At 39.0% G+C, this 12834-nt stretch overlaps 1 protein-coding gene across 6 annotated transcripts; it reads right to left on the bottom strand.

Moving 5' to 3' along the window:
• Nucleotides 1-505: 505 nt before the first annotated feature.
• On the bottom strand, nucleotides 506-12834 carry LOC133464172 (eukaryotic translation initiation factor 2-alpha kinase 3-like). 6 transcript variants are annotated; one of them, XM_061746208.1, is made up of 13 exons: nucleotides 12702-12834; nucleotides 8219-8296; nucleotides 7995-8099; nucleotides 7659-7707; nucleotides 7474-7556; nucleotides 6323-6372; nucleotides 6111-6230; nucleotides 5796-5939; nucleotides 5512-5716; nucleotides 4967-5110; nucleotides 4670-4768; nucleotides 2359-2421; nucleotides 506-2205 (listed from the first exon to the last, which is right to left on the bottom strand). In XM_061746208.1, exons 4-13 carry the CDS (start codon nucleotides 7690-7692, stop codon nucleotides 2113-2115), a joined length of 1035 nt encoding a protein of 344 aa, XP_061602192.1. In that variant the 5' UTR covers nucleotides 7693-7707; nucleotides 7995-8099; nucleotides 8219-8296; nucleotides 12702-12834; the 3' UTR covers nucleotides 506-2112. The 6 variants fall into 6 exon arrangements, with proteins under 6 accessions (XP_061602192.1, XP_061602194.1, XP_061602193.1 ...); XM_061746210.1 differs by having other exon boundaries at nucleotides 8224-8296; XM_061746209.1 differs by having other exon boundaries at nucleotides 8219-8236.

Genomic DNA, 12834 nt, shown 5'->3' with positions numbered 1-12834 from the left:
TTCTTATCTGGTCATTCATGAGGATTTTGATCAAAGCTGATTAAACAAATACCAGATTCCTCTTCTAAACCCGTCCAGACGCTGCCTTCAGAGAGGACTAAAATATGTATTTTTCTGCACGCAGAGTAAAACTTGGAAAGAAACGACCACTCCGGCCCATAGAGTATTTGTTTCACTTTTTGTAGTAGTTGTTGTAATGTGACATCCAGAGTTTACAATGAGGTGCTACGTGAATTTTTCTTTTCATCCTGTCTTTTCTCTTTTGTGTAAATTTAAGCCACTCTAAATCTTATGGAAGCAGTAAGGAGGGACTAAGTACTCTCAATAGCATTTGTTGGGGGCTTTTTAAAAAAAACATAATTGAACAGTGAAAAATGTTGTTTACTGTTAAATATGTGTTTCCCCGACACTATAACCAACTATGATCAGATGATTTTTATTATGTTTCCACACAATAAAATTGAGGATCAATGAAGGGTCCTAACTTTTGTACTTTCTTTGCCTTTTTAAATCAAATCAAACTTTATTTATAAAGCACCTTTCATACATAAAATGCAACACAAAGTGCTTTACATAAAACAAATAAACATAAAACGTATTAATGCCCTGTCCCCCTCCCCACACACACAGACAGACACAAGCACACCACAATTCACCCAAGTTACACACACAGACACACATGCAGACACACGGTGCAGACATGGCTGAGCACAGAGGATCCAGGTGAGGAAACGGTAACAGGGAGCCGTCCACGTCAGGAGGTCTCATAGCCTGCAGCTGCAAGGGTTTCCTCCACAGAGACCATCCCGGCCCGGACGGATAGAGGAGTCCACACCACAGCGGTAAAGCCGTGGTACAGAGCTCCAGAACCATCCAGGCCAGAACCATCCCCAGGACCACCCCCTGCAGGCCAGAGCCACTCCCAGCATGGAGGCTCCCCATGAGGACACACTGGGACTAGCAGCTACAAGAAAGCAGGATAAAATACACTAATAGAGTTTAAAAAGTATAACATAACACAAAATCCTAAAAGTATGTGTAGAAAGCGAGACATTAAAAACTAAAAGATAAGACAGTAGAATGTATAAAATAGGCCATAAATAACGACTAAAACATTTAGATATAACATTGAGATAAGACAATGAAAATAAAATATGATAAAAACAGGATAAACTAAAGATTAATAAAAAACAGAGTAGTAAGATCCAATAAAAATAGGGGTGAGCATAAAAAATGTAAAAGAGTTAAATGAGTCAGTTAAAAGCCTGATTAAAGAGATGGGTCTTGAGCCTCTTTTTAAAAACATCAACAGTCTCTGCGGCCCTGAGGTTCTCCGGGAGGCTGTTCCACAATCGGGGACCATAAAAACTGAATGCCGCCTCCCCGTGTGTCCTGGTTCTGACTCTTGGTATCGTTAAAAGGCACCGGAGGACCTCAGGGTCCGCGAGGGTTGATAGGGTAAAAGTAGTGCAGACAAATAAGAAGGCCCAAGACCATTAAGGCACTAGTAAAAACTAGTAAAGGAACATTAAAATCGAATACAATACAATTGTAAATACAATTTTTATGTTCAAAACCACTTAGCATGTCTAAACATTTTTCCCTTAACAACTGCAAAGACATTTCAAATTACAATATACAGTTTCAATTAACATATAACAAAAAAACACAATAATGGATATCAACAGTACAATAAAATATGACCTCTAACAAATAACACCAAAGGCACGTTAAGTAGAACATGTAAGAATCACATAACTGACGCTGCATCCATTGTTTTTACAGTACATGAGTAGAACCGGCATAGAAAAAGCCTACAGAACTGACCAAGACTACTGTACTGTAGAGGAGGCCTTTCATACTCAAACACGGTTTTGCTAAAAAATATTTGTGCAGTGTTGGCCTAAAAATACAGTTATAATTTGAAATTCATATTTCCTGATTGCATGCACAAGCTAATTTTTCATGATTTAATCTCCTGCACATAAAAGTGCAATTTGTTAAAACATTTTCAAAGAAATTAGAACATCCATCAAAATTTGTTTGCAAATTACAGGCGGTCTCCATGTGCTCATTTAGCTTTTCAAAAGCTACCAGGAGATTGTCCCTTTTTCAGGCAGCATAATTTTCCAACTCCAACTTCAATGCACCTGCTGAAGGTCGGTCTTCTGGCTGCTCACACAGCAGCAACTTAATTATTCGACACTGAAAAATGATGAAGATTGTTTGAGAATTGCATATCTGTAAAATAAGAGCATCCATCCTCTGGCCGAAGCTCCATATAGGTTTTTCTGCATATACATTTCAGTTTTCTAATTTATTTATCAGTTACTGAAGAAAAAACACAGGACAGCCTACCTCTTGGGGGAAAGTTTGTGAAAACTCTTCAGGAAACCTCTGGCTTCTTGCATCAGCAAATAACTGGTATACACACAGTCAGAAAGGATTAGATAGAACATTGTTTAGTTAATAAGTCATTTAAACTAAATTCTACTGAAATGTCCTATAAATAGTAAAAAGTTAATGACAGGTTAAAAGATTTAAAAGGCTCTTTCTGCATGTGATTCTGCTGTGATTAGACACCATGCAGAAAAGAAGCTAACTGCAGTTGGTTAGTTAGCACTCTGCTCATGGAAGATTTTAAATGTGAGCATGAGGTAACTTATTCATGATCACTTTTAATATAATTGTTATTTTTTTTAATACTAATTCACAAGAACTCAACTCTACATGGACAGCAATCCTTTTATAATCAACCTTGTTATAAACTAAACGATATTTGTTTAATCTGCTTACAAGAGTCCATGTCAAATTCCTTCTATGCTATGGATTAAATATCTGTAGTTTTCTCTTTAGGTGCGAGCACTCGCCCAGCAGAGTTTACTAAGGAATCCCTTCAAAATTTAACGCAAAATCAAACAGAAGCATCTTCCTCTGTCACTCTAACAACCAGAACATCTCCTCTTTGGTCTCCTTTTCTCCTTCCTGACTGCTCCACCATCACTCTATCAATGTATTTACTATCCTTCCTCTTATCCATCACTGTGGGAAACAAAACGGTGCTCAGTGCAGATCCTTGATACAGTCCCACTTCCACCTGAAACCCTCTGTTACGCCACCCAAGATGTTTAACAATTTAGATCAGGGGTCGGCAACCCAAAATGTTGAAAGAGACATATTGGAGCAAAAACACAAAAAACAAATATGTCTGGAGCCGCAAAGAATGAAAAGTCTTGTATAAGCCTTAGAATGAAGGCAAATGGCGAAAGGAGAAATGTTGAGAAAAAAGTCAAAATGTCGAGAAAAAAGTCGAAATGTTGAGGAAATAGTCAAAATGTCAAGAAAAATGTGGAAATGTCAAGAAAAAACTGGAAATGTCGATATTAATGTTGAAGTACAATCTCGAGAAAAAAGTGGAAATGTCGAGAAAAAAGTGGAAATGTCGAGAAAAAAGTCAAAATTTCTAAATGTCGAGATCAAAAAGGAAAGGAAAAAGGAAAAAAAAAAAAGAAAAAAAGGAAAAAAAAAGGTCAAACATTTTTGAAAAAGCTCCAGGAGCCACTAGGGCGGTGCTAAAGAGCCACATGCGGCTCTAGAGCCGCGGGTTGCCGACCCCTGATTTAGATAAATATTCCCCTTTCTCTGCTAGATCCTCTCATATTTTATACCAGTACAGCATCAGAACCATCCGCCTTTCCATTCTTCATTCTCTTCAACTTCACTAAGTCTCGACACTTCTTTGTTTCCTGTTCCTCTGCCCTGATGACACACCTAGTCCCCTCCCACCACGGTCACAGAACAGAACACCTCTACCACCTCTGCAGACGCAGGGTCTCCCCGCTTCCCTTCCTTTCAGGGTTATTGAATGATTAGCAGTTTCTTGATAGGTCATGGACCTCACTCACTCACTCATCTTCTCCCGCTTTATCCGTTACCGGGTCGCGGGGGCAGCAGCCTCAGCAGGGATGCCCAGACTTCCCTCACCCCAGACACTTCCTCCAGCTCTTCCGGGGGGAGTCCGAGGCGTTCCCAAGCCAGCCGAGAGACATAGTCTCTCCAGCGTGTCCTGGGTCTTCCCCGGGGTCTCCTCCCGGTGGGACATGCCTGGAACACCTCCCTAGGGAGGCGTCCAGGAGGCATCCGGTACAGATGCCCAAGCCTCCAAGCCCAAGTCATGGACCTCCTCACACAAAATTACCTTTTATACAAACTGGTCTGTTTTCAAAAAGGGCTGCTCCACTGAAACGTCTCTACTGAGAGCACCGGGTCAATCCTCTCTTCCTGTCCATCTTGACCTATCTTCAGCCTTCGCTACAGCTAACCACAACATGCTGCTATCTACAACCGTGAAAAAACTAGGATCCCTTAATAAATATACAGTTCTTAAGAAATGTTTACATACCAATGTCTAATGTTGTTCTTCATTTCTCGAAAACAAAGTGATTATAGTGCAGATTCACATCAAAAACCAACCTTGTTTTACCCATTAAATAAATGTTGTCAACATAGATGTGTATTCTTACTGAGGAAAACGTTAGCACACCCTTCTCCCCCTCTTTGGCTGACATAACTTCAGGGGGAGGCTTGTCCACATGTTGTGTTACAAGATCTTCTTATTTTTCTAGTTTTGTTTATTTTTGTTTCATGCTTTTCTTAATGGCAAACTCACCTTTGCTCTTTCATGACCAGATGAAATTTTCCAAAGAAGTTCAAAGAAGATCAGCCCCAAAGCAAACATGTCCACTTTATGGCCGTATGTATCGGTCATCTGTAATAGAAATATAGTTCATATATTTTCAGTGAAGGGATCTTTGCATGTATCTGGAACTAAACTGTAAAACGATACTTGGCAGGTGGATTGCTGAAATATTTTAACTTAGTAGTTTTGTGTGAGTTTAAAAAAATACAAACACCTGCATTTAAAAAAAATTAGATACTTGTGTCATTATTCAGTAAACAGTCTCACTTGTTCAGGAGCCATATAAGATCTGGTTCCTTGTTCTTTTGTCCTCTTCATCAGGTTGCCGTCATCATCCTCAATTTCTGTAGCCACCAAACCAAAGTCCCCAATCTTCACCACGTCATCCTTTCCAAACATGATATTGGCGGGCTGGTCATTGAAAAGTAAGAACAGCAATTAAAACCAGAGAACATGAAACTAATGCAAAAAAAACACAAAAGCCATGTGAAGCAGGTTGCTCAGGGATCTTTCTCCATTTCCCAAAAACAAAAAAATACATACCGGTAGTTCAGTCTGACACTAAATTTCTGAAGACTTAAATAGTCAAAATATTCAACTTTTTCAATGAAATGTGGACTGATGACTTTGCTGACCCTATGAGGTTAATTACTTTCTGTGTTTTGTAGGCCAGGTCAGGTTCTCTTTCTCATGCAATCTCAACAAATTCATACTGACACCTCTCTGACACAGATTCACTGTCCTTTAACAGAAAACACAGTAAGAGTGTCGTGGAGAACTATTATATTTGTGAGTAAAACCACAAAACCCACCTTTAGGTCCCTGTGAATGCAGTTCTTAGAGTGAATGTACTCAACTCCACTGACAATTTGTTGGAGAATGGAAAGACTTTGTGCTCTTCTCTGTGAGTCTTGCAGAGGAGTCTCATTCCTCTTGTTTATCCAGTGTTTAAGTGTTTCAGAGCAACATAATTCCATCATTATATAGAGGTACAGCGGACGCGAGTTACTGTTAGAACTACAGAAAAGAGAAAAAAAAATAAGGATTTGGTTGTCATTCTGTAATAAACTACCTTTCATGAGGGGAAAAGACTTACTTAGAGGAGCTGGAGCTGAAGCCGGAGCTGGAGCCGGAGCCGAAGTTGCTTCGATATTTTGAATCCTCCATCCAGCAGTCATAGTATCTGACAACGTTCGGGTGTTGGAGGTCTGATAAGGCCTTTGCCTCTCGCTGAGCCTTTCTGATCAAAGAATAAAAAAATGAAAATCTTATTGATGAAACATTGAAAGCATCCTTCTTGTAAGGTATCTATTTGTGAAATATTAGCATCCTTATCCATAAAAGACAAGCACATAACTTTTATGGAAATAATTTCTAAGCAGCGTAGGGGTGGAGACCTACTATTACTTACTCTGTTGCACGGACAATCTTAACGGCATATTGCTTGTCCAAGAGCTTTTTTCTTGCAGTGAAAACACGACCAAAGCCTCCTTTGCCGAGCTTTCCAGTAACATCAAAGTCTGATGTAAATCTACAGACATGAAAACAACGATGAAGGTAAGAGTCATGACTGCTCATCAGTGTCATTCTTCTAGTGCAATTACAGAAAACACTTTTCCATACCTTGAACCGGTTGAGGTACTTCTTATATTTTCAATGTTCTTGAATTTATCCTTAGAAAACAAAAAAAAAACATTTTAAAGTTTTATTCTAAATGTAAAGAGGGGTAGTTGCAACTCTCTTTGGAACCTAAAAACCAGGTTAGAAATCTTGAGGTAGTATCTGAACTTAAACAAGCCAACAGCTTTTTATAATCTAAAAACATCGGCAGAATCAAAGGAATATTGTCTAAACCAGATTTAGAAAGACGTGTTAATTTCCAGCAGGTTAGACTACTGTAGCAGCCTGCTCGCTGGGCTGTAAGACAGCTGCGGATGTACTGCATCCTGGTCCAGTCCTGACTAGAACCAGCAAACAAGACCATATTAGTCCAGTTCTCAGGTCTCTGCACTGGCTTCCTGTCGCTCAGGGAATAGACTTTTAAACAGTTTTGCTTGTGTACAAGTGTCTTCATGGATTAGCACCAAACTACATACATGACATGTTAGAGCCATATGAACCAACTCCGACTCTGAGAACCTCAGAAAGTGGTCTCCTGCTGGTGCACCAGAGTCAGGACTAAGTAAGCTGAAGCTGCGTTTCAGCTTCATGTTCTGAAAATCTGGAACAGTCTTCCAGACGATGTGAGACAGGCCTCAACTCTACACTGAAGGTGCAACACTACTGAGACCCGTGCACACCCATCCGTTAGGTCAGACCTTTGTGATTACGTTTGATCAGGGTCAGCAAAAAACCCTAGCCCTCCTGTGAAACGCTGCCAGCATCATCAACTACTACGACCAAATTAGGAAGGTTTTGTGTAAAGTTATCTGAACCTCTCGTTATCTGGCAGATTTAAGTTCAGACCTACACAAGAAATATTTCCAGAGCACGTATGTTCAACTGTACCCAAACTTTGTGACGTTTGATCCTTACATTTTTCTTGCATTACATATATTATAATATTGTGAAAATATTTTCAAAACATAGTGTTTTCTTATAAATTTCTTCTTACATTTGTTCCTGAAATAATACAGAATAATTGGTATACTGTGTTTTAATTTCAATAAGCTTTATTTTTTATTCTTTTACTAAGAAAACATGCAAGGATATACATGAATGAACCTCAACTTAAGCGTCTCATATTTACAGGAATTTTGAAAGTAATGACAAACCTGATCACTGGAGGGATCCAACGAGACAGTCATTGGAATGTCACTACTACTAGTTGTCAGGCCTTCTGATGAACTTTCAAGAGCTTATAATAGGAAAAAGTTCAGCATGTTAAATTTCTCAGGAATTATTAACAAAGTGTGAGCTTAAAAACCGTTTTAATATCAAATCCATTAAAAGGACTCACAGTGAATTTTGTCCGGGGATGTTGGACGATCCATTTTCTCTTGGCTGAACTGCCTGGGAAACATATAAGACACAAAAATGTGTTTGATTGTCATGCGGTTGATATATTCCAATAGTTTTATTGTACTGTACAATTAATCACTTGTGTGTTTTATGTCATCAGAATCTTTTATTTAGTTAGTATAAAATACAGCTTCTTCTACTCAGAATCATTAACAATTGTAATCTTTACTGAACACTGAACACAGCAGTCTGAGTGATATTTTTCTATCACTCACTCTACTGTATATCTATGAATTGCTAATTCTAGTAATGGGATTAATCGGATAATTTCTACTTGCCTGCTATAGTGGGAGTAGGGGAGGGATATTGAAGACTATTTCTATACTTATACGTAGATTCTGTTTAACTATGAGGGAACAGACCGGGACTTGGCCAACAACTGAAATGCACAAAAAAATATATTACAGCACAACCCTATCAGATCACTAATAATACAGAGCCATGCTCCATTTTGTAAGTCAATATTTGACAACAAAGGGTTAAGAACACGTCATTTACCTCACCGTCTAGTTGTTCCTGAAGAGCAGACCAGACCAGTTTATGTGCATAGCAGGGCAAGGCAAGGCAAGTTTAGTTCTATAGCAACAACAAGGTGGTTCAAAGTGCTTTACAAAGAAAATTAAATTAAAACATTCATAAAAAGCATGATTTAAAATTTTAACCAAAAAGAAAGACATACGAACAATAAATGAAATCAGTAGTTAAAATGGGATTAAGATTTGGAACTGCAGATTTAGAGCTTCATTAAAAGGCAGCTGAAAATTTGTGTGTCTTCAACCTGGATTTAATACACTTGTGTTTAAGCTGATTAAGCTGATCTGAGGGTTTCTGGGAGTTTGTTCCAGACAGGGAACAAACTCCATGTCTGGAGTACATCAACAGGTCTACTATCTCAAGTTTAAATATGAAATGACTAACAAATCAATGAAATGTATTACATAGCAGACAGACGAGTTAAATAAGTCTTTAAAATGTATATTATATACATATATTTGTATCAACCCAATCCTGTAAATAGAGTGAATTGTTCCTTTTAGTGATACATTCGTTGTTCCAGATGATGGATTTATGCAGAGAAAAATTACGTGAATAACAGTTTCCACGTTAACAATGCTTGTTGATCAAATCTGGACTTAACTGGTAACTTTGAGAGACTATAATTGCCTGACAACGAGAACTGAATACCTCCAACCTTCTTGAATATGTTGTGGGGGGATGAAATGCCATGGTTCTGGAGCTTTTAAGCATTCTTTTAGCTATTTGACCATAAATGTATAATTCAAGTCCATGAAGTGCAGTAGATCAAAACCACCTTTATCCTTAAGTCCAGAAAGCCATGATTTCTTCAGATGATGGTTCTTATTTATCCATACAAAGTTAAAAAACATGATAATAATATCCTTACATGTGAAGTCATGTACATTGAGAGAAAGGGCTGGGTACACGAATCTGGAAAAACCCTCTGCATTAGTCAAAAGGACTCTTCCTGAACTTGATAAGTCTCGTTTAAACCATAAAGTTAATATAGTTTTAGTTTTTACCATTTTGGGAAAGAAATTAACAAACATAAATACCAAGATATGGACAGGAATATCATATAAAATTCCACATTCTTATCAAGTTTCTGTACCATGACATTTACTGTACTTCTACCTGCAGCGTATTAATGGCATCAGACCTCATGTTAGTAAAAGCAAGATAGTTTATAGTTTATATTATAATACACACGTGCCTTTTTTAGGGGGGAAATTATACTACACATGACTATAATCTCCTCTAAGAACCATGTGTGCTCCCTTGTATTTCAATTTAAGAGCTTCAAGTTTCATACATAATTGTGTAAACATAGTTTTTGCCCTGAGTTGTTTTATTATAATTATACAAATTACAAACTATGAAAATGGAGTTATTCGATTTGAAAACCAAAATAATTAATCTACCCTCGTCTGAAGATAATGATTCAATGATGTTAACTTTAAATATGTTAAGGAATATGGCTACACGGTATACTATATCAATCTCTTTTTTTTTTTTTACGATGTAACGACATTTTGCTACTTAATTTTTTAATTCATGTGTATCTTTTTGTCAGGTCTATTTTTAATATTTTATTTACGTTACCTCCACCCTGCTTCCACCTCACCATAGGGCTGGGCGATATGGCCTTTTATTAATATCGCGATATTTTTAGCCCATGTCACGATACACGATATATATCTCGATATTTTGCCTTAGCCTTGAATTAACACTTTGATGCTACAATCACACCAGTATGATGATTCTATATGTCTACATTAAAACATTCTGGTTCATACTGCATTAATATATGCTAATTTTAAACTTTCAAATAAGTCAAATTTACCAAAACTGTATTTATTAAACAGTTACTAAGCAGTGAGTGGCACAAACATAAAAAGTGTCATTTCAAAACAGAAAGTGCATGTTGCATCTCTCTGATCCCCGTCTGAAGAACATCTGCTAAGAACATGTTCTGGTCCTGGTTTTACCTGGTTTCACCTGGTTTTACCAGGATGAGCTGCTCTGAGCAGGACGGCCCTTAGAGCACCTTTATATTAAGACTAATTGTAGGTGCAGGGACTGCAATGTTTCATCCTCTCCTCCTTTAATTTGCATCACTTTCACTTACTTTTAGAAATATGACGTCATATAGTCTTGTTTGACTTTGTTTCGATGATAGTGATTGATTTCATGTGGCGACATTTAAGCAACACTAGGTGACGTTTCTCAGCTGTGGAAGAGAAAAGCCTGGATTATGGTTCCGCGTTAAATCGACGCAGAACCTACACCGTACGGTACGGCGTAGGTTACGCGGCGACGCGCCCTTACGCCGTAGGCACTGCGTTGGTGTAACGCGGAACCATAAATCCGTCTAAAGGCTCGGCTGCGCGTGTCGCGCTGAGAGGCTCCTCGGCTCTCCGGAGAGCCGGCGCATTGTGCGAGGAGAAAACATCCCCTCCCGTCTTTACTAAACCGGTTTGCTTTGAAAAGAGTCCGTTGCACGTAGCAACCGCGCAGATGAACCAGCCCCCGGGTCTGGCACTCAGAAGGCGCGCCGATTTTTTTCAGTGGCCAACCGCGGTACTGCAACCAAAAATCCCATGCGGCCCAGAAAGCTTTTTTCCCATAGACCGCAATAGTAAAAGAGAAGCCTCTAAAACTGTTCACAGGACACCTCCAGCTGTAATCCCCGGCAATTACTAATCTTTGTATTCTATATTTTTAAGTCATGGACTTTATATCCGTCAAAAATGTTTTATAACGGCCAGAAAAGTAAAAGAAAAGTCTCTTTCTGGGCGTGACGTCACGGCTGACGTCACAGCCGTGTCCGTGCATTCCACGGATGTTTTATATTAATATATATTATATAATTATATTATATTAATACATTAATAATATATGTAATGCTATACATGTAATAATATACATTAATTAAGATATTATATTAATACATATTATATTAATACTCGCGTCATTGCCCCGGGGCATGATGGGAGGCCCCAGAGCATCATGGGAGGTGACTCAACTGCGCATGCTCTATGGGCCGCTGTATGCGGAAGTAAACCCGGAAGTCAGAGATTTTTTCGGCTTATGCGCTGGCTGAGCAGAATGCATTGAAATGAATGGGCGGCCATTTTTAGTCTCCAATCCAGTTTCTATAATACATCCATGAGATGAACTCACGGCGCAAACAGGCGAGTTTGGGAAAGTTAAAGCGGGGTGGAAGTGAGCGGCGGTCCCGGACAGCAGCGCTGACACCAGCAGCTGGTCGGGGGCCAATGATAATGCACACACGACAGCACGTGACTGACGTGTGTAACAGGGTGCGCTTGTTTTATGTCTTAGAGAAGGAGAGACGAGACGGGACGAGACGAGAGAGTGAGAAAAGCCTGTAATTTAATGCCCGCGGCTAAAAGCAAATGTATTCATGTAGTCATTTTGTACATCGCACAGAGTAGAAGCCGAGATACATCGCCTATACTCGATATATCGCCAGAGGTGGACAGAGTACTCGACCCCAGTACTTGAGTAAGAGTACAAATACTACTGGTCAAAATTGACTCAGTTACAAGTAAAAGTAGCTCAGTCAAAATATTACTCGAGTAAGAGTAGAAAAGTACTTGCTTTTAAAGGTACTTAAGTAGGCTATCCAAAAGTAAATGCTTTTAAATTTACTTTGAGTAAAAGTAAGAGTAAGAGTAAGAGTAAATTTCTTATTTTCCACATCAGTAAATTACTATATTTTTCCTAAATTAATTTAAGGATCTTTTAACTCTTGTTTTTCTAAGAATTCAATGTTGAGTTGTTGAAAGCAGAGACGTAGTTCTGCTTCGGCGGAAACAATAAACATTTGAAAATAAATGTCTGTGGTTTGTCTGTGCCCTCGTTTTTTACTCGGTCGAACTCAAACATTGAGTTAAGATACAGCCAAGGATTTTGTGAAAGTCCCTGCTCCGAGTCCGGCTCATTATCAGACTCAGACGACTCAGCGGATTGTCTTTCTTCTCCTGACGCAGGTGTAGCCATTGTTGCGGCTCTGTCTTGACTTGTTGCGGCTCTGTCTTGACAAACGCAGGCTACTTGGCGGTATCGTTTTGAGGATGCTTGACATATTTCCGCTTTCCGTACATCCCAGTGGAGAGCGTGCACTGTGATAGGTCTCCTCCTTTGACAAAAACAGCTTGTGTCCAATAGGATTTTAGGGAAGAAGAAAAAAGAGCAGACCTGAAAGTAAAGAGTACTTTTCAGCCTTCCTAGAAATTTACTCGAGTAAAAGTAAAAATATTTGTCTTGGAAATGTATTCAAGTAAGAGTAATAAGTAACAAAGAAATCTAATACTCAAGTAAAGTACAAATCCTCTGGATATGTACTTAAGTACAGTACTCAAGTAAATTTGCTCCGTTACTGTCCACCACTGCGCCCAGCCCTACCTCACCATACAGGAAAAGTTTTTCCACTCACGTTTTGATGGGTCACGGACTTCAAGGCTGCTTTCCCTGCGCACTTCTGCAGTAGACCAACGCAGCTCCTCTCAGTCACAACCAGGGAACTTCCGTACTGATGCCAGCGCGGAAGTAACACCAGTTTCAGTGGG

Source organism: Cololabis saira, chromosome 17 (genome assembly GCF_033807715.1).
Source record: "Cololabis saira isolate AMF1-May2022 chromosome 17, fColSai1.1, whole genome shotgun sequence".
NCBI lineage: Eukaryota > Metazoa > Chordata > Actinopteri > Beloniformes > Belonidae > Cololabis > Cololabis saira.
This window is presented reverse-complemented; position numbering and strand designations above follow the sequence as displayed.